The sequence below is a fragment of the Manihot esculenta genome, chromosome 14 (genome assembly GCF_001659605.2).
Source record: "Manihot esculenta cultivar AM560-2 chromosome 14, M.esculenta_v8, whole genome shotgun sequence".
In the NCBI taxonomy this organism is placed as follows: domain Eukaryota; kingdom Viridiplantae; phylum Streptophyta; class Magnoliopsida; order Malpighiales; family Euphorbiaceae; genus Manihot; species Manihot esculenta.
The window spans coordinates 17,187,451-17,212,499 of NC_035174.2; the positions used below are offsets into that span (position 1 = coordinate 17,187,451).

A 25,049-nucleotide genomic window follows, 5' to 3' on the forward strand; every position below is an offset into this window, starting at 1 on the left:
ATTAACTTAAATAAATTAAACTTGTTAATATATACTTTTTCAGCAAAAAAAGAAAAAAAAAATTGTGAGAAATAAAGAGGAAAGGGAAAAATATTGTTGCCTATTCTTATTGACCTGAAAACTTGTAATAGGAGGTAGAAGAGAGCTCAATAATACATAAATTAAATTTAATGTTACGAAAGTTTTAATTAGAGTTAGTAAAATAAAAACCTATTCTTTATAAATTTTTATAATTTTAATTTATATTAATTTAATTACTAATTAAACTTCAAATTTTACATTTTATTTCAAATGTACTCTATCATTACTTTTATTATTAGATATTAATGAAATTACCACATTCTCTAATACGTTATGGCACGTCAGTAAAATTCAGGATACAATCTATAAAATTTAAAAATTTAGAGTGCCATTGTAATTTTTTTAAAATTTAAATTTTTTTATTATTTTACCTAAAATTAAAATTTATACTATTAAATAATAATTTATATTATTATTATATTTTTTTTAGTTTTATCAATGATTTAGGTACACTGTTCCATCTTAATTCAATTCCAAAATTAATCCACTTTCAAAATTATTTTTTGAATTTCACGCTAATTATTATTTTAATTAAAAGGAATAGATGATTAAAAATACGGCTGAAAGTAAAAAAAAAAAAATTGTATTTAGAAAAAGCATATTAAATAAATAAAATTTAATTGGTAATTAAATTAGTAAAGATGCAATTATTTATTAATAATGTGTTTTGTTATTTTTTTTATTTTCAACTATATTGTTAAATATGTATTTTTTTAAACTATAATAATTGAACTGATTTCAGAAAAAATAATTTAGAAAGTATGTTAATTCAAGATTGAATTAAGACAAATTAGTATACCTAAATGATTGATAAAATTAAAAAAATAATAATAATATAAATTATTTTTTAATATTATAATTTTAATTTTAAATAAAATAGTTAAAAAACTTTGAATTATAAAAGTTTATAATTATAATCTAAATTTCTAAATTATGTTAGATAATATAGTAATTCTGTTAGTCTTAAATGGCAAAAGTAATAGTACAGTATATTTTGAATAAAATATAAAATTTAATATTTAATTGATAATTAAATTAGTATAAAATGTTATTATAAAAATTTATAAAAAATAAAATTTTTTAATGATAAACTCTTTTAGTTTATGAAATTAAATTTAATGTAAAGAGTTAGATGTTTTTTAAAGAAAGTCTCGAGTTTAAATATTGTGAATGAATAGTCTAATATCAAAAGTTAAAAGTATTAAATTTTATTACAATTAAAATTATTTACAGTGAAAAAATTACCTTAACCCATAAAATAATTTTCCCTTGTACACTGATTTTTAGGAGAAATTATTTTCTGTTTTTAGAATAAAAAATTATTTGTTAAAATTATTTATTTTTAATAAAAATACTTTATATTTAACATTTTTTAAATTACTTTTAAATAAAAAATATATAAAATAATATTGTTTTAAAAAAGTGTTTTTGCGAAATAAATAGATTTCAAGTCTAATATTGATATCCTCATTAAAATCAGAATTATCCACCTTGCATTTATAGAAGCTAAAATAAAAAAAACAAAACAAAACAAAAACAAAACTGTAGATGTGTGAATGAATAGACTATGGGCAGCAGGGCAGGGGTTGACAAGCATAGGTTTGTAGATTAGGTAAACTACTACGTGGCGTATGATTGTTGGCTTCCCCTTCTAACTAGACATACAGCTGTATTTACACGTCATCCAATATGCCCTTCACCAACTCCAAATTTTCTGCTTAAAAAAAAAAACAAATTTTTTTATAATTTAAAAAATAAAAAAAATTATTACACACAATCAATATATTATAAGAGAAATTCTTATATACATATGAATGTATATATTCGATTAATTTTAAATTAATATTTAATTTAAAATTTAAAAAAAAATTATCCAACACACACAAATATTTGATAATTTCTTTAAAATTCTTCGCAACCCCCTTTTAGCAGCTCTCTCTAACAACACCACCTACTTGTATATTACCTCAACCAAAACTCAAAACCTACCATAGTAAGCAAAACAAAACTCCCACAATCTCATTTCTCTCTCTCTCTCTCTCTTCGGCAATGGAGGCCAAGAATGATCAGCGAGAATTCATTTTCCGCTCCAAGCTCCCAGATATCTACATCCCAAATCACCTTCCCCTACACACTTATTGCTTCGAAAACATTACCCAATTCAAAGATAATCCCTGCTTGATTAATGGCCCCACCGGGGATATCTACACTTACGCCGACGTTGAACTCAAATCACGTAAAGTCGCCGCCGGCCTCCACAAGTTAGGTATCCAACAAGGCTATGTTATTATGCTGTTGCTCCAAAACTCCCCCGAGTTTGTATTTGTATTTCTTGGTGCATCATATCGTGGTGCTATTAGCACAACCGCCAACCCCTTTTACACTCCGACGGAGATCGCTAAACAAGCAACTGCATCGAAGGCGAAGTTGATAGTAACACAAGCAGTTTACGCTGAGAAAGTGAAGCAATTCGCTAAAGAAAATGATATAAAGATAATAACAATTGATTCACCACCAGACGGTTGTTTACACTTCTCAGAATTGACAGAAGCCGACGAGAATGATATTCCCGGAGTCAAGATTAACCCCGACGATGTGGTGGCGCTTCCATATTCATCGGGGACTACTGGTTTACCGAAAGGAGTGATGTTAACACATAAAGGACTTATCACTAGCGTGGCACAGCAAGTTGACGGAGATAACCCAAATCTTTATTTTCATAAGAAGGATGTGATTCTTTGTGTATTGCCATTGTTTCATATCTATTCTCTGAATTCTGTTTTGCTTTGTGGGCTAAGAGTTGGTTCTGCCATTTTAATCATGCAAAAGTTTGAGATCATTTCATTAATGGAGCTTGTACAAAAATATAAAGTTTCAATAGCTCCATTCGTGCCTCCGATCGTTCTGGCGATTGCGAAGAGTCCAGTGGTTGATCAATATGATCTTTCTTCCATTCGAACGGTGATGTCCGGTGCAGCTCCGATGGGAAAGGAGCTTGAGGATACTGTAAGGGCTAAGCTTCCCAATGCAAAACTTGGCCAGGTAATTAATGGCTTAATTTATTTCTAGTTTTTTTCTTCATTTATAAGAGATTATTAGTTTAATTGGAAAGGTCATTTGGAAATTTGTTCGAATTGATTGTTGTTTGATTTGGATGATTAAGATGGTACAAGGTTTCTTTATCTTCCCTTGCCTTGTCTTGATGGGGAAAATTTTTTGTCCTGTATTTGTGTTGTCAATTATTGAAAATTTTAACTTAGATGTGAAGTAAGATAATTAGTTCAAGCCTTTTTTTCTTTTTAAAAAATAAAATTATTTTTTTAAAATGATTTATTTTTTTTAATCAAGAAAATATTTTTTATTGATTAAAATTTTATGAGTATTTTAAATATTGGATAGAAATAATGAATAATTTCAAAATATATTAATTAATATTGGATAATTATAAAAGTGTATTATCTAAATAATTAAAGCGATATATATTTGTGTAGGGCTATGGAATGACAGAGGCAGGACCAGTATTATCGATGTGTCTGGCATTTGCAAAGGACCCTTTTGAGATTAAATCAGGCGCTTGTGGAACCGTCGTGAGAAACGCCGAGATGAAGATCGTCGACCCTGAAACCGGGAACTCACTGCCGCGAAATCAAGCCGGTGAGATTTGCATTAGGGGTAGTCAAATCATGAAAGGTACACAAATTATTTTAATTTATTTACTGTTTAATATTATTTATTATATATATATTATCAATATTTTTTTTTTTATATATTATTTCAAGTTTCCAATAGTTAGTAGGTCAACTGCTTATCTTGAAGCCTGCATATTTTACTTGGTACATCTTTGAAGTCGTATATCCCTAGTTTAATTTATGAAAAAAATAATAATTCAAGAATCACATCACATGGCCTAAATTAAATATTATTGATGTTGGCCTTACCTTTTTTATGGGTTTGAATAAGTAAAATAGGAGAGAAGACTGAAGTAATTTCTCCTATAGCTAAGTTAATAAATGAGATAAAATAAAGGTAATAAAATAAAATATATGAGACATATATTTTGGGGTATTTTTTTCGTAATGGAATATAAATGAATTAAATTATTTATGAGTTGGATTCGATATAATTCGATTTTGTTAGATTTGATTTTCAATTGAATTAAATTCAAATTTAATTTGTAATTTCGTTTAGTAAACAAGTCGAATTTAAATTTTATAGTATTCGACTCATTTCTAAATTTATAAATAGACTTACAAATTAACTCGCGAACATACTTGTTAATTATACAGAATTCAACTTAATAAGAGAATTGAGTTCAAAATTGTATAAATTATCATGAACTAAATTTAAATTTTTTAAAATTAAGTTCTACGTAGTTTAATTATTAAATTATTATTTTCTTAGACCTGTAAATATTTAAATTGTTAAAATTTAATAACTTTATTTTTTATAAATTTATGAGTTAATTTATGTATATATTATTTAATTAAAATTATTTAATTTTAAATTTATTAATTTTAAATTAAAATTTACTATTATTATAAATAAATGAAATTGATAGTAAATTATTCAAAATTACATTTAATAAAAACTTAAATTCGAAATAGATAAATTTTGAACTCGAACGTAAGTTAAAAAAAAAAGAATTAAATTCAAAATTCTCAAAATTCGGTCCAATTCGATTCGTTTACTTCTATAACAACAGTCAGGACTACAATTTCTAATGAAATCAATTTTAATTCTAAATTATCTTCGTATGTATAGATGGATTAAGAGTTTTGTGTTACTTTGAACATGTAATTAGTGGAATTCTCCATATTTTTTTGATAACTAGGTCCATTGATGTAGGACTTCATATGTTTCGGATCCTGTCTGCATGTCTGAACCTCCCCTCATTTGGGTTATGGGCAGGGTCCCCGAATTTTTTGGTCTTTGAATCTCAAGGGATTTAGACTATGATGCCCGAACCAGATTTAAGGGTTCGACCCGACTCAGTGATCCAGACTATTGTTTCAGACCTCACTAGCTGGTTCATTTCAAGTTACCACCACCATATGTTGGTTTCCAAAATGGGATGTCTCATAAATTATTGCGTAATATATATATATATATATATATATATATATATATATATATATATATATATATATATATATTAAATTATAAATCATCAATATTTTAGAAGCTAGATTATTTTTATTAATTTATTAACATACTTTACTTGATATATATATTAGAAGTAAAATTTATTAGTTTTTCATAATAATTTAACAATATAAATTATTTTAATTTAATTTAATAATATGAGTAAAGGATATATCAGCTAAGAAAGACCAAATAAAATATTTTAACTATAATAATTTTATTTTCTGAAAACAAGTGAAAGTAAAAATAAGCTTTTTTATGGGACATGAATATTTTTTAAATGTATACATTTTTATATCTAACAAAATTAATCAATTAAATCGGTTTCTATATATTTTTTATTACACATTTAAATGTCTATTAAGTATGATCGTCTCTTTGTTTGAGATGATATTTCTCTTTATTTTGATGAGATTTTATTAATAGATCAAAATTTTATTAATACAACTAATACTTTTACTTAAAAACAAACAATGTATATATAACTCTACGTTTCAAAATTCATATGCAGGCAACAATTTTTATTAAAAAATAAATAAATATGTCCTAATTATTATTATTATACTGTGAATTTTACTTTTCTCAATATACATTAAAATATTAATAAATTAATAAAAGAAAAAAAATACAATGTAATTTTATCAATTTTTTCTTTTTAAAATTTATAATTTAATTTACATCAAAATAATATTTTATAGTATTGCGGAGTTAGTAAATAATAATAATTTTCACATGAAGTTGCCGTAGAAATTATATCAAAAAATATTATTTCGACACAAATTAAATCACATGTTTTGAAATGAAAATAAGTAAAATTACGGTATACTCAAGTAAATTACAAAGTATTTTCTCTTTTAATTAATAATTATATTTTATTTAACATGTCAGTATTTTTAATAGCGCCTAAAAATTATCGTTGTTCGTTAACAGTACGATATTACAAGATACTATTTTGACACAATGAAACATGATTATTAGACTCTATAAAAAGTTTTAATTAATATTGTTTAATTATGACGAAATTCAGAACGGGATAAAAGCCATAATTTTTTATTAAATTTTTTAAAATTAAAAAGTGTTTCAAATAGACAAGAAAATGATTATTTATAATAACAAAAATTTAAACAGACAAGAAAATGATTATTTATAATAACAAAAATCTTAATGTAGAAATTTATAGAAAAAACTTCAAAAATAATTGAAATGCAAAATTGACTCTTTGAATGATAGAATTTGGATATCAAACTTTGTGATAGACCTATGGCCTTTGTCGTATTTTTAAAAGTTATCCGTTTTGAAATTTCTTTTTCAGAAAGCGATTGTGAGCCTCCAATGGACGTAATAAGCAAAAGTTAAGTCTAGTTCAAGTTTTTCATAAAATCTAAGTTTAATTGCTCTGTATTATTCCTTTTCACTTGTAAAAATCTTGACCTCGAGTTGTCATCGGCAGGGTAGTATTGCAACAAATCTGCCACCTTAAACATTTTTAAAATTTTCATATAATTTGGGAGGTCAAGAATATAGGCATTGTTATTAATTTTCTGAACAATCCGAAATGGATCAATCTTCTTTAGGTCAAGCTTTCTATGTCTCCCACCATGTTCCTTGTATAAATACACCACAACTTGATCACGACATTGAAGGACTTGAAACGCCTATATTTATCAGTTGCAGTTTTATACTTATCGTTGGCTTCCGTACAACATTATTGTATCTGTTTGAATACGTCCACATACTAATTTGCCAAGTTGTTTGCTGTAATACTATTATGAAAACCTGTGGGAAGGGCAATAAAGTCAACTGTATGCGCTAAAATTTTTTTGTATAAAATTGCAAATAGTGATATCTTTGTAGAGCTGTGTACAGAATTGTTGTAAGCAAATTCTGCTTGGACGAGCAAGATCCCAAGCAGTTTTCTTGACACTGCAGATGCAACGCAAAAGATTGTCAAGAGTGCAGTTCACCACTTCAGTTTGGCCATCAGTTTGAGGATGACCAGCATTGTTGTATCGAAGTTCAATCCCAAATCGCTTCCATAAATTCACCCAAAAGTGAGCTACAAACTTCACATTTATGTCAGAAGTAATGGTCTTAGGAATGCCATGTAAATGAAAAACCTCCTGGAAAAAATAATTTTGTGGGCCTCCAACGGACGTCGTAAGTAAAAATTAAGTCCAGTTCAAGTCTTTCATAAAATCCAAGTTTAATTGCTTCGCATCATTCCCTTCCACTTGTAAAGAACTCAACTTCGAGTTGTCATCAGCAGGGTAGTATTACAACAGATCTGCCTCATTAAACGTCTTGAAATTTTTCATATTATCTAGGAGGTCAAGAACATAGGCATTATCATTAATCTTCTGAACAATCCGAAATGGACCAATCTTTTTTAGGTCAAACTTTTTATGTCTCCCACCATGTTCTTTGTGTAAATACACCATAACATGATCACCGACATTAAAGGACTTGAAACACCTATATTTATCAGCTGCAGTTTTATACTTGTCGTTGGTTTGTGTAAGACATTGTTGTATATGTTTAAAAATGTTCACATGCTAATTTGCTAAGTTGTTTGCTGTAATACTATTATGAAAACTTGTGGGAAGGGTAATAAATTCAACTGTATGTGGTGAAATTTTTTCGTATAAAACTGCAAATAATGACATCTTTATAGAGCTATAGACAGAACTGTTGTAAACAAATTCTGCTTGGACAAGAGCAAGATTCCAAGCAGTTTTGTTAATACTGCAGATGCAACGCAAAAGATTGTCAAGAGTGCGGTTCACCACTTCAGTTTAACCATCAGTTTGAGTATGACCAGCATTGCTGTATCGAAGTTCAGTCTCAAATCGCTGCCATAAAGTCACCCAAAAGTGAGCTACAAAATTCATATCTATGTCAGAAGTAATGGTCTTAGGAATGCCATATAAACGAACAATCTCCTGGAAAAAACAGTTTTGTAGGCCTCCAACGGAAGTCGTAAGCAAAAGTTACGTACAGTTCAAATCTTCCATAACACTGTAGATGCAACGTAAAAGATTGTCAAGAGTGCGGTTCATCATTTCAGTTTGACCATTAGTTTGAGGATAACCAGCATTGCTATATCGAAGTTCAGTCTCAAATCGCTGCCATAAAGTCACCCAAAAGTGAGCTACAAAATTCATATCTATGTCAGAAGTAATGGTCTTAGGAATGCCATGTAAACGAACAATCTCCTAGAAAAAAATAATTTATGGGCCTCCAACGGACGTCGTAAGCAAAAGTTAAGTCTAGTTCAAGTCTTCCATAAAATCCAAGTTTAATTGCTCCGCATCATTCCCTTCTACTTGTAAAGAACTCGACCTCAAGTTGTTATCAACAAGGTAGTATTGCAACAAATTTGCCACGTTAAACATCTTGAAATTTTTCATATAATCTGGGAGGTCAAGAACATAAGCATTATCATTAATCTTCTGCATAATCCGAAATGGACCAATCTTCTTTCGATTAAGCTTTTTATATCTACCACCATGTTTCTTGTGTAAATACACCATAACTTGATCACCGACATTAAAAGACTTGAAACGCCTATATTTTTCAGCTGCAGTTTTATACGTGTCGTTGGCTTCCGTAAGACATTGTTATATCTGTTTGAAAACGTCCACATACTAATTTGCCAAGTTATTTGTTGTAATACTATTATGAAAACCTGTGGGAAGGGCAATAAAGTCAACTTTATGCGCTGAAATTTATCTGTATAAAACTGCAAATGGTGACATCTTTGTAGAGTTGTGGATTGAACTGTTGTAAGCAAATTCTGCTTGGTTAAGAGCAAGATCCCAAGCAGTTTTCTTAACACTACAAATGCAATGCAAAAGATTGTCAAGAGTGCAATTACTTTAGTTTGGCCACCAGTTTGAGGATGACCAATACTGTTGTATCGAAGTTCAGTCCCAAATCGCTTTCATAAAGTCACCCACATCTATGTCAGAAGTAATGATCTTAGGAATGCCATATAAATGAATAACCTCCTGAAAAAAATAGTTTTACAATCTGAGAAGTAATATTAGTCTTCTTGCACGGAATGAAATGCGCTATTTTAGAGAACTTGTCAATGACAATAAAAATGGAATCAGATTCATATTGAGTACGTAGAAGACCAAGAACAAAATCTATAGATAAGTCCTCCCAAGGGTATTCTGAAATAGGTAATGGAGTGTATAAGTCCATATTCTGCGAATGACCCTTTCGAGTTTGACAAACTGGGCACTTCTATACCATCAAACCTGTATTCTTTTTTAACTGTGCCTAATAAAAATGCTCCTCTAAACCAGAAATAGTCTTATGACGCCCCAAATGACCACTGAAATCTCCACCATGGACCTCTCGAATTAATTTTTCCTACAGAGAAGAATGAGGAATGCATAACCTGTTCTTCTTAAAGAGAAATCCATCATGTATCGAAAACCTATTAGCAGGCTAATGAGCTTGGACCTTCGCCCATATATCAGCAAAATCATTATTTGCAGCATACAAATTCTTCAAAAATTCAAACCCCGTGACTTCCTGACTAATTATAATCAACGAAGCAGCCCTCATACTGAAAGCGTTTGCTACCTTGTTTGTAACGACCCGAAAATCGGACCGCTACCGGCGCTAGGATCCAGGTCGGCTTAAGGCCGCCGGGACCCGTAGCAAGCCTGACATACAACCTGAAAACCTGTTTAATCCCATACATGATCAACAACATACATAAAATTTTGAACTTTTCCTTTCTTTTACCAAGCTTAACCTGTGCATACACATAACATAAACATAAACCACGCACTGGAGTCCTCATCAAATGCTCCAATGGGGTATCATAATCATGCATTAAGCTTGGTCTAACATAAACATTATAAAACAACATGGATCATGTACACAAAAGGGATAACTATACACATAGGGTCAAGCACAATACTAATCCTCAATAACCTCATTACATAACATAACTATCCAATACTTTTACATTACATCAACATATATCTCATGTCCACATCTAGCTATTACATAAACATGGGACTTTACTCTTCTTGACTTCCTGATCTAGCCCGTACCTGCAAACCTGGGGGTTAAGGGAGAGGGGTGAGCTACTAGAGCCCAGTGAGCAGAATAATAAAAACATTATATTAACATTTCATGCCTTCATGGAATGCATCACATCACAGACATATCACATCAAGGATAAACTTGTCACCAGTAGCCGTCTACATATCCAATAGTGCCAGAACGTAGAATGGGTCCTGGTCTTTCCCTTACATAACATAACATAACATAACATTCCAATGTGCAGAACGTAGAATGGGTCCTGGTCTTTCTCTTACATAATGCCAGCGAACGTAGAATGGGTCCCACTGGTCTTTCCTTTTCATACCGTACATATCATATCGTCACATCATAGATCGAGGACTATGGATCATCCAACGTTCATCCACATCAACAACAAAATATGCAATGCAACATATTCGTGTATTCTAATGCAAACAACCTAGTATATCTCATGGCATTAATGATGCATGAATCATGCTAAAATGTCCATTATTTGCTTAGAAACGTAATGAGTTATTCCACTCACCTCTGGATAGCTCTGACCAGACACTGGGGCAACTGACTCACTGCTGGGGTCCTCGGTTCCTCGGGTCCGAACCTACACAGGTGGACTCAAATGAGGGACCAAACATACATGAACATAATTTTAAACTACTCCCCAAAAACTCCCTAGAACATCATGAAACAATCATAGAAAAACATACAAAGGAGGGCTGGATAGGGCACTTTCGGCGGCAGGTTCGGCGGCCGAAAGTCCCTCCAGAGCCGAAAGTCCCTCCAGAGCCGAAAGTCCCTCCAGAGCCAAAAGTCAGGCAGGTTCGGCGGCACCTTCGGCGGCCGAAACTCCCAGACAGAGACGAAACTCATGCATGTTCGGCGGCACTTTCGGCGGTCGAAACTGCCCTCCAGAGACGAAAGTCCTCTTTCGGGGGCAGGCTTCGGCAGCCGAAGGCTGCCTCCACAAGCGGGTTCGACGGCCGAAAGTTCCTTCAGCGGCCGAACCTGAGTTTCTCCAAAGTGGCAGAAACTCAGCTCCAACATGAACAAATGCCTCCCAAACCTTTCAAACAAGCATAAACCTATTCTACAACACTCCCAATCATACACAATCAAGCATACAAGTTCATAGGGGTCTCAAACTAGCCTAAACCCCAACTATAACACATCAAACATACTCACATTGCTCAAGAACACACATTAAACCCATAAACTCAAAACAACCTAAAAATGCATTTCTACTCCATAAACTTGTATAAAACTTGTTTAAAACACATCATAAGCTAGAGATCGACTCTTACCTCTTGAAGATCGAGAGTAGAGGCGATCTAACTTGGAGTTGGGGAGAGATTTAGCTTCTTGGGTCTCCAAGCTCAAAATTTGTCCTTTTGCTCAAAAAATCTTCAAAACAAGGTGAAAACTAGTGAAAATCGTGAAAGATTTGAAGGAAGGAACTCAAGATCGGTGAGGGGCGGCGGAGAGCTCACCTTGGCCGAAAATGGGGAAAAACTCGCTCGTTTTCGGCTAAGGGACCCCTTTATAGGTGGCTGGCCAGGCCACATTCGGGAGCCGAACGTGCCTCCGCATGCATGCCATGTTCGGCGGCCGAACATGAGGTTCGGCGGCCGAACATGAGGTTCGGCGGCCGAACCTGGACTTCCCTCACTTATGCTTTCGGGGGCCTAAAAGCGCTCCCGAAGGTATGCATGTTCGGCGGCCGAACCTGAGGTTCGGCGGCCGAACCTGAGTTTTCCTCCTAGGTTATTTTCATGCAAAAACTCATTTCTTTCTTGATTTAAAACATAAAACACGTTAAAACATTTTATAAAAACATGGTTTTACCCTTCTAGAGGTCTCCGACACCCGAGATTCCACCGGACAGTAGGAATTCCGATATCGAAGTCTAGCCGGGTATTACATTCTCCCCCCTTAAGAACATTCGTCCCCGAATGTTCCTCAACTAGCACAAGCAAGGCATAACACACATCATACATATAAAACACACATAAAACTAACCTCAGAAGAGATAAGGGTACTGCTGGAGCATGGACTCCCGTGTCTCCCAAGTGCATTCTTCCAAATTGTGGTGGTTCCACATGACTTTCACCATCGGGATTTCCTTGTTTCTCAGCTTCCTGATCTGAGTGTCTATGATCCGTACTGGCTGCTCAACATAAGTGAGATCTTCTTGGATCTCCACATCAGGCTCACTAAGAACCTTGCCCGGATCTGACACAAACTTCCTCAACATGGAAACATGGAAAACCGGATGGATTCTTTCCATTGAAGCAGGTAAATCCAGCTTGTACGACACATTCCCAATCTTTTGCAAGATTTCAAAGGGTCCGATATATCGTGGGGCTAGTTTACCTTTCTTCCCAAAGCGAACCACTCCTTTCATAGGAGACACCTTGAGCAATACCAGATCCCCCTCCTGAAACTCTACTTGCCTTCTGCGGATGTCTGCATAACTCTTCTGTCTGCTTGCAGCAGTCTTGATCCTTTCTCTGATTATGGGTACCACCCTACTGGTGATCTCTACTAGCTCAGGCCCCGCCAAGGCCTTTTCTCCAACCTCTTCCCAGCAAACAGGTGATCTGCACTTCCTCCCATACAAAGCTTCATATGGAGCCATCCCGATGCTAGCATGATGGCTGTTATTGTAGGCAAACTCTACCAAAGGTAGATGTTGCCTCCAAGAACCGCCAAAGTCCAGCACACACATTATGAGCATATCTTCTATTGTCTGGATGGTCCTCTCTGATTGTCCGTTCGTCTGTGGATGGAAAGCAGTGCTAAAATCCAACCTGGTACCCATGGCATTCTGCAGACTCCGCCAAAACCTGGAGGTGAACTGGGGCCCTCGATTAGACACTATTGAAACAGGAACACCATGCAGCCTGACAACCTCATCAACATACACCTGCGTCAACTTGTCCACATAATAGCCACTCCTGACAAGGATGAAGTGAGCAGATTTGGTGAGTCTGTCCATAATCACCCATATGGAGTCCAATCTGTTGGACGTCGCCGGTAACCCCACTACGAAGTCCATAGCTATATTCTCCCATTTCCATTCTGGAATAGGTAGCGGGTTAAGCATTCCAGCCGGCTTCTAATGTTTCAGCTTCACCCTCTAACACACTTCGTAGGCTGACACAAACTGTGCCACTTCTCTCTTTATAGCTGGCCACCAATAAACCTTCTTCAGATCTTGGTACATCTTGGTGGCTCCGGGGTGAACGCTGTATCTTGCATTATGAGCCTCTCTCATAATGTCTCCCTTTAGCCCTATGTCATCTGGTACACATAGTCTGCTCCCATAGCGGAGGATCCCCTTGCTGTCGAATCTGAACTCACAATTTTTGCCTGACTGAACAGTCCTGGCAATCTTCACTAACTCTGGGTCCTCATGCTGTTTCTGAGCCACCTGCTCTAGAAACACGGGTGCCACTCTCATCTGGGCTACCAAAGCACCTGTACCAGACAACTCCAACTGTAGACCTTCATTCATGAGCTCGAAGAACTCCCTCACTACTGGCCTCCTCTCAGCCGCGATGTGGGATAGACTGCCTAGTGACTTCCGGCTTAGGGCATCTGCCACAACATTCGCCTTACCCGGATGGTACTGAATCTTGCAATCATAGTCGCTCAGCAGTTCCACCCATCTCCTCTGCCTCAGATTCAGATCCCTCTGACTCAAGATGTACTGCAGGCTCTTATGATCGGTGAAGATCTCACATTTAACCCCATAGAGGTAATGCCTCCACATCTTGAGTGCAAAGATTACTACTGCCATCTCCAGGTCATGTGTAGGGTAATTCAACTCGTGCTTCTTCAGCTGCCTAGAAGCATAAGCAATCACCCTTTCATTATGCATTAACACACAACCCAAACCCACTCACTGCTAGCTGGCAAAGCTAACACTGGTGCTGACGTTAACCTCTTCTTAAGCTCTTCAAAACTCTCTTCGCACTGGTCAGTCCACACAAACTTTTGATTCTTCCTGGTTAGTCTGGTCAGAGGAGCTGCAATTTTTGAGAAGTCCTGAACGAACCTCCTGTAGTAACCTGCCAAACCCAAGAAACTTCTAATCTCTATCACTGAAGTGGGTCTAGGCCAGTTAGCCACAGCTTCTATCTTCTTGGGGTCCACCTCTATCCATTTTCTGACACTACATGCCCCAAGAACGAAATGCTCCTCAGCCAGAACTCACACTTAGAGAACTTGGCATACAAGCCATGTTCCCTCAAGGTCTGCAGAACTAACCTCAGATGATGGGTATGCTCCTCTGCATTCCTAGAATACACTAAGATATCATCTATGAAGACAATAACAAAGTGATCCAGGTATTGGCTAAACACTCTGTTCATGAGATCCATGAATGTTGCAGGGGCGTTGGTTAACCCGAACGGCATTACAAGGAACTCAAAATGCCCATATCTGGTTCTGAAAGCTGTCTTTGGCACATCCTCTTCTCTTATCCTCAGCTGATGGTACCCCGATCTTAGATCTATTTTGGAGAAACAACCTGCTCCGGCTAGCTGGTCAAATAGATCGTCGATCCTTGGCAGAGGGTACCTATTCTTGGTAGTGACTTTGTTCAACTGCCTGTAGTCGATACAAAGTCTAAGGGATCCATCCTTCTTTCTCACAAACAAGACTGGAGCACCCCAAGGTGAGGTACTCTGTCGGATGAAGCTCTTTTCTACCAGCTCTTGCAACTGTTCTTTCAATTCCTTCAACTCAGCTGGAGCCATCCTGTAGGGAGGAATAGAGATTGGTCTAGTTCCAGGCATCAATTCTATCTCGAACTCTATCTCCCTAGCAGGTGGTAAACCTGGCAGCTCGTCTAGGAAGACATCCTGAAATTCTCTAACAACTGGCACTGAGGCTGGCTTCCTGACCTGACTATCTAGCTCTCTCACATGAGCCAAATACCCCTGACATCCCTTCCTAAGCAACCTATGAGCATGAAGAGCTGATATCAGACCTCTAGGTGTACCCCTCTTGTCTCCTCTGAAGACTACCTCTGACCCGTTTTGATCTCTGAACCTGACTACCTTGTCTCTGCAGTCCAAGGTAGCACCATGGGTAGATAGCCAATCCATCCCTAGAATGACGTCAAAGTCTGTCAAATCTAGAACCATAAGGTCGGCGGAGAGGCATCTTCCCTCAACAAAAACTGGACTGTACTGGCAGACTGACTCTGCCACTGAAGGGTCACACTTGGGTCCACTGACCCATAGGGGACACTCTAACCTAGAGACCATTAGACCCAACCTCTCAACGGCTCTCGGAGCAATAAAAGAATGAGATGCACCCGGGTCCATTAATGCATACACATCAGAACACCCAATGATGAGATTACCTGACACCACGGTGTTGGATGTGTTAGCCTCCTGCTGTGTCATGGTGAAGATCCTGGCTGGAGCTGATGGACCTTCACCTCGGGAACCAGAAGAAGAGGCTGCCCCTCTCCCTCTACCTTTGCCACTGCCCTGAGTTGTGGCTAGAGCTGCTGGCTGTGCCACACTACCAGAAGCTGTCTGCTGGGGCTGGCCCATAAAAGGTGCTCTAGGACACTCCCGAGCCATGTGTCCCTCCTGTCCACATCCGAAACATGCATTAGTCCCAGCCCGACACACTCCCTTGTGTGGCTTCCCACACCTTAGGCATTCTGTACCATCTGAGCCTGAGCTCGAGCCACCGCCTAATCCCAGACCGGATTTCAACTTACTCCAGAACTTGTTCTTCTTCGGCTTCTTGGTGGTATTACTCCACCTCTTGCTACCTGAGATCTGAGAAGAGGGACCTGGCCCTCCTCTACCTGGGGTCTTAACTCCTGAAGACTGGGTCACTGACTGCTTCACTGACCCCTCAACTATAGCACTAGCCTCCATCCTTCGGGCCATATCCACCACAGTGTGGAAACTTTCCCTCTCAACTGACTGGATCAAAGAGAAGTACCTAGAATGCAGTTTCATAACATATCTCTTGGCCTTCTTCGAATCTGTATCTAGAGCTTGCCCTGAAAAAGGCAATAGCTCCAAAAATTTATCCGTGTACTCCTCTATACTCATGTGTTCTGTCTGCCTCAGCTGCTCAAACTCAATCATCTTCAATTCTCTGGAACTGTCTGGGAAAGCCCACCCAGCGAACTCATTTGCAAATTCCTCCCATGTCATACCGTCTAGTCTTGGGTCCACATAACACTTGAACCATTCCCGTGCCTTTTTGCACTTTAAAGTGAACCCTGCCATCTGAATGGCCCTGCTGTCATCTGCCCCTAGCTCATCAGTTATCGTCTTCACTACGCTTAGGTACTCAAAGGGATCATCCCCTGACTTGTATTTGGGAGCATCCAGCTTAAGGTAATCTGTCATCTTCACTTTGCTCCCACCGGCTGAGCTAGGTCTAGAAGGTTGAGTAACTGGGGCTGCTGATTCTGTAGGTGGTGGAGGTGGGGGTGCAGCATTCCCCGAGGTGGGATTTGCCGGGGTAGGATAGAAGGGTGAGGGTGGATAAGCTGGGTACTGTGGGTAAGGTGGATAGAAAGGTGGATAAGGCATGTAGGTAGGGTAGGGGTTAAAGCTGGAGTAATCCGATGTGCCCCCCATCGGATATCCTGAACCCTGTGGGAAGGGTGGATAATGGGGTGGAAAACCATACCCCGAGGCCTGAGCGCCTCCCTATGACTCCCCTGTCCCTTCTTCCGATATGTTGACATCCAGATTCCCATCCCTCCTCTGATCCTCTTCCATAACCTCCCTCACATCTGAAGAACTTCCTCCTCTATCTGTCCCCCTTCTGCTAGCATCAAAAGACCTTCTAGGGTCCCTTGACACTCTTTCTCTATTTGATCTACATGACATTGCCCTAGGCAATGCAGGAGGACGGGCGCTCGTGCCCTCATCCTCAGGTGGTACTCCGGTCAATCGTGCAGATCGATGAGTCCCTCTCATCCTGTTTTCTGAAAAACAGTACACATCACACAAACATTAGCATCAAATGGTTCATGTGGGAACACATGAACCCGCATCACATACATATCATTCATATCATAGCATTAATGCACATGTATATAATCATGGCATTTCACATCATCAAACAAGACAGGACTCAACATCCTATCCTAGTGGACATGATCTTCCTATTGTGCTTGACCTTCTATAACATCTATGAGCCCGACACTCTAGGTCCGACCATATGAACCTAGGGCTCTGATACCATTCTATAACGACCTGAAAATCGGACCGCTACCGGCGCTAGGATCCAGGTCGGCTTAAGGCCGCCGGGACCCGTAGCAAGCTTGACATACAACCTGAAAACCTGTTTAATCCCATACATGATCAACAACATACATAAAATTTTGAACTTTTCCTTTCTCTTACTAAGCTTAACCTGTGCATACACATAACATAAACATAAACCACGCACTGGAGTCCTCATCAAATGCTCCAATGGGGTATCATAATCATGCATTAAGCTTGGTCTAACATAAACATTATAAAAGAACATGGATCATGTACACAAAAGGGATAACTATATACATAGGGTCAAGCACAATACTAATCCTCAATAACCTCATTACATAACATAACTATCCAATACTTTTACATTACATCAACATATATCTCATGTCCACATCTAGCTATTACATAAACATGGGACTTTACTCTTCTTAACTTCCTGCTATAGCCCGTACCTGCAAACCTGGGGGTTAAGGGAGAGGGGTGAGCTACTAGAGCCCAGTGAGCAGAATAATAAAAACATTATATTAACATTTCATGCCTTCATGGAATGCATCACATCACAGACATATCACATCAAGGATGAACTTGTCACCAGTAGCCCTCTACATATCCAATAGTGCCAGAACGTAGAATGGGTCCTGGTCTTTCTCTTACATAGTGCCAGCGAACGTAGAATGAGTCCCACTGGTCTTTCCTTTCCATACCGTACATATCATATCGTCACATCATAGATCGAGGGCTATGGATCATCCAACATTCATCCACATCAACAACAAAATATGCAATGCAACATATTCGTGAATTCTAATGCAAACAACCTAGTATATCTCATGGAATTAATGATGCGTGAATCATGCTAAAATGTCCATTATTTGCTTAGAAACGTAATGAGTTATTTCACTCACCTCTGGATAGCTCTGACCAGACACTGGGGCAACTGACTCATTGCTGGGGTCCTCGGTTCCTCGGGTCCGAACCTACACAGGTGGACTCAAATGAGGGACCAAACATACATGAACATAACTCTAAACTACTCCCCAAAAACCTCCTAGAACATCATGAAACAATCATAGAAAAACATGCAAATGAGGGCTGGACAGGGCACTTTCAGCGGCAGGTTCGGCGGCCGAAAGTCCCTCCAGAGCCGAAAGTCAGGCAGGTTCGGCGGCACCTTCGGTGGCCGAAACTCCCAGACAGAGACGAAACTCATGCATGTTCGGCGGCACTTTCGGCGGCCGAAACTGCCCTCCAGAGACGAAAGTCCTCTTTCGGGGGCAGGCTTCGGCATCCGAAGGCTGCCTCCACAAGCGGGTTCGACGGCCGAAAGTTCCTTCGGCGGCCGAACTTGAGTTTCTCCAAAGTGGCAGAAACTCAGCTCCAACATGCACAAATGCCTCCCAAACATTTCAAACATGCATAAACCTATTCTACAACACTCCCAATCATACACAATCAAGCATACAAGTTCATAGGGGTCTCAAACTAGCCTAAACCCCAACTATAACACATCAAACATACTCACATTGCTCAAGAACACACATTAAACCCATAAACTCAAAACAACCTAAACATGCATTTCTACTCCATAAACTTGTATAGAACTTGTTTAAAACACATCATAAGCTAGAGATCGACTCTTACCTCTTGAAGATCGAGAGTAGAGGCGATCTAACTTGGAGTTGGGGAGAGATTTAGCTCCTTGGGTCTCCAAGCTCAAAATTTGTCCTTTTGCTCAAAAAATCTTCAAAACAAGGCGAAAACTAGTGAAAATCGTGAAAGATTTGAAGGAAGGAACTCAAGATCGGTGAGGGGCGGCGGAGAGCTCACCTTGGCCGAAAATGGGGAAAAACTCGCCCGTTTTCGGCTAAGGGACCCCTTTATAGGTGGCTGGCCAGACCACATTCGGGAGCCGAACGTGCCTTCGCATGCATGCCATGTTCGGCAGCCGAACATGAGGTTCGGCGGCCGAACATGAGGTTCGGCGGCCGAACATGAGGTTCGGCGGCCGGACATGAGGTTCGGCGGCCGAACCTGGACTTCCCTCACTTATGCTTTCGGGGGCCTAAAAGCGCTCCCGAAGGCATGCATGTTCGGCGGCCGAACTTGAGGTTCGGCGGCCGAACTTGAGTTTTCCTCCTAGGTTATTTTCATGCAAAAACTCATTTCTTTCTTAATTTAAAACATAAAACACGTTAAAACATTTTATAAAAACATGGTTTTACCCTTCTAGAGGTCTCCGACACCCGAGATTCCACCGGACGGTAGGAATTCCGATATCGAAGTCTAGCCGGGTATTACATTGTTATTATGGCCAACCTTATATTTTATGATATAATAAAAAAGTCCAAAATAAGTTGCCCATTGAACATGCATCTTATGCATATGTTTTTTGTCTTAAAATTATCAAAGATTGATGATCTGTATGAATAATGAACTCCCACCCCATCATATATTGTTTCCAAGTCTTAAAGGCCTAAAAAACTGCATACAATTTCTGCTCATAAGTAGATCACTTCTTTTTAGCATCACAACAGGTCTATTAGACTGCGATAACACACTACCAATCTCTACTCCATAAGCATTACATTCAATCTCAAATAGTTTATCAAAATCAAGTAGAGTAAGAATAGGGGTATAAGTAAGCTTATTTTTAATTTCTGCACTCTCTCTTTCTTCAAATAATTTGTGATAGGAGCAAAAATGCTGCTGAAATTTCTGATAAACCGCCGATAGAAAATAGCAAGTCCATGAAAGTTGCGAACTTCTGAAATATTTTTGAAAATGGGCCAGTTCCGAATTGTTTCTACCTTCTTCTCATCAACATGTATCCCTTCTGCACTAATAACATATCTAAGAAATAGAATGCGCGCGGTCATATAAATACATTTTTTTAAATTAACAGTCAGCGTATTTACTTGCAAGGCTGTCATGATTTGACGGAGGTGCTATAAATGTTCTTCTTCACTGTGACTAAAAATCAAAATATCATCAAAATAACCAACCACGAATTTGTATAAGAAAGGGTGCAAAACTTGGTTTATAAGTTGCATGAACGTGCTAGGTGTCATCAAATCAAACGGTATAACCAACTACTTGTACAAATCTTCCTTAGTTTTAAAGGTTGTTTTTCATTCATCTCCTTTCTTAATTCACACTTGATAGTAGCTATATTTAAGGTCGACCTTTAAGAAGACTTTAGACCCTGATAACTAATCCAACATGTCATCCAGGCGAGGATCAGGAAATCGATACTGAACCATAATCTTATTGATGGCTCTGCTATCCACGCACATTCTCCAAGTTTCATCTTTCTTTGAAAGTAATATGGCAGGGACTCCGCAAGAACTTATACTCTCCCGAATGTGCCCTTTCTTCAATAACTCTTCAACCTGTTCCTGAAGGATTTCGCTCTCCTTTGGGCTCATCTTATAATGAGATAGATTCGGTAATTTGGATCCAGGAATGAGATCAATCCAATATTGAATATCCTGCAAAGGTGGAGGCTTTGAAGGCTCTTCCACTATTTTAAGAAACTCCTCTAAAAGCTCTTTGACGAGTGGTGGTGAAGAAGGTGCATCCTCCACTTTATCTTTTTCTCTCACCAATAAAGCAAGTGTGTCTCCAGATTTCTTAACTATGCCTAATAACCTTTGCACTCCCGTGAAAACAACAACAACAATTTTCCCTTTCACTTTAGTATGTTTCGAAGAATCAAAAGGTAAAATAGTAATCTTCTTCCTATTCCATGTAAACATTTATGAATTTTCCTTCCCCTTATGCAAAGTATCAACATCAAACTGCCAATGACGACCTAACAAAATTTCATAATAATCCATATGCACAACGTCACAATTAATAGATTCAGTATAAAATTTACAGATAAAAATAGGTATATTATAGATTCTGTTGACTTCAATTGTCAGACCTTCCTTAATTCACCCAACTTTGTATGGCGAAGGGTAAGGCTGTGTAGGCAACTGCAGTTTCTCCAATAATTTCTTAGCTATCAGATTCTCACAATTGCAACTATCTAAAATTAGCCTGCAAATTACTTCTCCCACTCGACACTTCGCTTGGAAAAATCTTCCTCCTTTGCTTCTCGTCCTCTTATTTTGTTGAATATAAAATTTTCTTCACCACGTAGGTAACTTTCCCATCTTTAGAACCAACAATAGACCCATCATCTTCATCCACTTTCTCTTCAGATTCAACTACCTTCTCAACCACATTAACATGTCAATGATCGTTGTTAACTCCTCTGCGTTCTGGACAAATATTCGATTGATGTTCAAGTTGCCTGCAGCAATAGCATATGTCTCCGGTTGGTTTCTGATAAGGATTGATTGTGCCTCATTTGTCTGTTGTATTGATGACTACATTTTCCTTACTTTCTCTCCTTTCTTCCATAGTAGGCTGAGGACCACAATTTACAGTCCTAGAAGGTTGTCCGCTATAATTACCTCTATATTACTGATTTTTTTTATCAAACTAGAATTTATGTAATTAAAATTCTGATTAGACTGATATCGAGGCTACCATTAAACACGTTCTTCCGCTCTTTTAGCCATCTCAATGGCATCTGCTAAAGTGAAAATTGCAGCTACTCCCATCATATAATGAATTTCATGATTCAGTCCCCTCTGATAATGAGCAACCTGCTGAGCTTCATTCTCACAGTTATCGCACCTCACCTGCAACCTCAAAAACCTCTCTATATACTCATCCACCCTTCAACTCCTTTGCGTACAGTCATGATACCGGTTATATAAAATCTGAGTGTGATTACTAGGCAAAAACCGTTGTTCAATCATCTATTTCATCAACAACCAGTTTCATATAGATTCAAACCTCCTGTGATAGCATTCATTTTGAATAGAATGCCACCATGCTACTGCACCACCCTTTAATTTATAAGCCACAATCAAAATCTTTCGATCAAAAAATCAATTAATTTTCGCTAACCAATCAAGGATAGATTCTACATCCAGCGAACTATAAAAGTTTTGAAGGTCTACCTTTATCTTGTAACCTTCATGATAATCCTCTCGATCTCTGTAATAATTCTATAAAAGATTTGAACTTTGCGACAAACCTATGGCCCTCGTCGCATTTTTAAAGTCGTCTGTCTCAAAATCTCTTTTCCGGAAAGCTATTATAAGCCTCCAAACAAACGTCGTAAATAGAAGTTAAGCTCGGTCCAAATCTTTCATTTTTTTTTTTGAAATGGGGATTGAGGATTGGAGAATAGAACCTGAAACCTCTCAAATTTACTTAGATACACTTACCACTAGAGTAAGCATGTGAATACATTGGTCCAAATCTTTCATAAAATCTAAAACTAATTGTTTTGTATTATTTAAATTAAATTACATATTCTAAAGTTACAATAAATATAACCACATGATATTTTTATATTTTTCATTAATAGTTAATGACATATTTTTTAGGAGTATTAATTCCTAAAAGAAAATTTCTTTCATAATATTTGGTTCATAACCAAATATTATAAAGGAGATTAATTGTTAATTTATAAACTATTTTTTTAAAAAGAATTAATTTCACCTGATAAATATCATTCCAAATATTATATTGTAAGAGGTAGTGCAATGAATATGTACTTAATAGAATGATATTTAATTCAAAATCAATTATAATTAAATAATATTAACTATTATTTTATAAAATATAATTCTTTTAATCCCGTATCAGACATACTCTTAAAATAAGAGTCGGATTACTTATTGAAATGACGGGATCTATTTGTTTTTTTTTTTAATGAAAATAAAACAAAAAAACATAGAAATACAAAAATAATTTAATAAAATCAAAATAATTAATAATCAAATAAACATATGAAATAAATAAAATAATAAACCAAATGAATATAAATAATTATATTTAGAACTTTTAATTTTTGATTTCTCATTTTTAGTCATTAAAATATAATTGAAATCTTAGATGAAATTAAGTTTTTATTTTTCGTAATTAAATAGTGTGTGGATGAAGAGAATAGGAGTTGCCATCTAACTTTTGATGCGAAAGCTACATGACCTATTAATGACTTGACTTTAAGAGACACTTCATATCAAATCAAAATCCTTATCCAATTAATTAGAACGCTTCATTTTCTCATGTAAATCACAAGAATGCCATCAAAATTCACAAGAAAAAAAATTTAGTGCACGTGTTTATATGATCAATTGAGATTTTTTTTTAATTAAAAATTAGAGATTGAGAGAGTGAAATTTAAAATTTTTCAGATTTATTCAGATACACTTACTATCAGATTAACTGTGAATATCAATAGAGATTAGTTATAATTTTATTTTATTTATTATATGTATAGAAATTAATTTTCAATCGATTTGATTTTTAATTTATTCAGTTAGATATATTTATAATTTTTTATTTTGTATAAAATATATTAATATTTATATAAAAATTAAATAAATAATCTATAATTTACTTTAAAATTCGTTTGAAAATCATATTAAAAGGTAATAAAAATTGTCAATAATTTGCTCGGTTGATAAAAGATGTGAAATTAATCCTTTAGATTCATTGACTGGGCAGGTTATCTGAATGATCCGGAGGCCACAATAAGCACCATAGACAAAGAGGGATGGTTGCATACGGGCGATATAGGGTACATTGACGATGATGATGAGCTCTTCATCGTTGATCGATTAAAAGAGTTGATCAAGTATAAAGGCTTCCAAGTGGCCCCAGCCGAACTCGAAGCAATGTTGATTTCCCATCCCAGTATCTCTGATGCTGCTGTTGTACCGTAAGATTTCCCATCCTTTTTGTTTTTCTTATATTAATTCAACTTTGCATCGATGGCTATTATTTTATTATACTTTATTTATTTGGGTTTTCTCAGTATGAAAGATGAGGCTGCAGGAGAAGTTCCTGTTGCATTCGTGGTGCGATCTAACGGTTCCAAAATCACCGAGGATGAGATTAAACAATACATTTCAAAACAGGTAATTTTAATTAATTAAATTAGATTAGGAAATTTATTATTTAATTTAAAAAAATTAAATCGTTATGATCAAAATTATATAGATACTAATATCTTTATTATATCGTAAAAATATAAATTTAAGTTCACGCATGATTATCATATCTAAATAAAAATAAAATTTATCTTATTTGATAGTACGCTTCGATATCAGATAACAAAATGTATATAATCTAAAGATATAAAACTAAAATTGTTAAAGATGGAATAAATATATTGAAAGTTCGAAATAAAATATCTTTCAGATTTCAGTTTATATTTCGAGATAGATTTGATTTCAGATTTTGGTAATCCATCATCATTTAGGTAATTTTAGGAAGAGATAAAATATTAATCTTTTTCCTCTAGTTTTAAATCTTTAAATTCAATCATGAACCTCTATAAGGTAATACATGATATTCCTCGTTAGATTAAGAAATAGAGATGAGGTAGGATTTAAAGTCTTACTCGAAATAAGATGATAATCCTGATAAATTTTGCAACTC

General features: G+C 36.3%; 1 protein-coding gene across 2 annotated transcripts in view; it reads left to right on the forward strand.

Moving 5' to 3' along the window:
• Positions 1-2,037: 2,037 nt before the first annotated feature.
• Positions 2,038-25,049, forward strand: part of LOC110631250 (4-coumarate--CoA ligase 2) — a 32,913-nt gene continuing 9,901 nt past the window's right edge. The window contains exons 1-4 of one of the 2 annotated variants that reach the window (XM_021779016.2): positions 2,039-3,123; positions 3,573-3,771; positions 24,114-24,327; positions 24,424-24,526. In XM_021779016.2, coding sequence (XP_021634708.1) covers positions 2,131-3,123; positions 3,573-3,771; positions 24,114-24,327; positions 24,424-24,526 — 1,509 coding nt within the window. In that variant the 5' untranslated portion in view covers positions 2,039-2,130. Of the gene's footprint in view, positions 3,124-3,572; positions 3,772-7,152; positions 9,926-24,113; positions 24,328-24,423; positions 24,527-25,049 lie in introns of those variants that run through there. The other variant, XM_043950056.1, reaches the window with a different exon arrangement.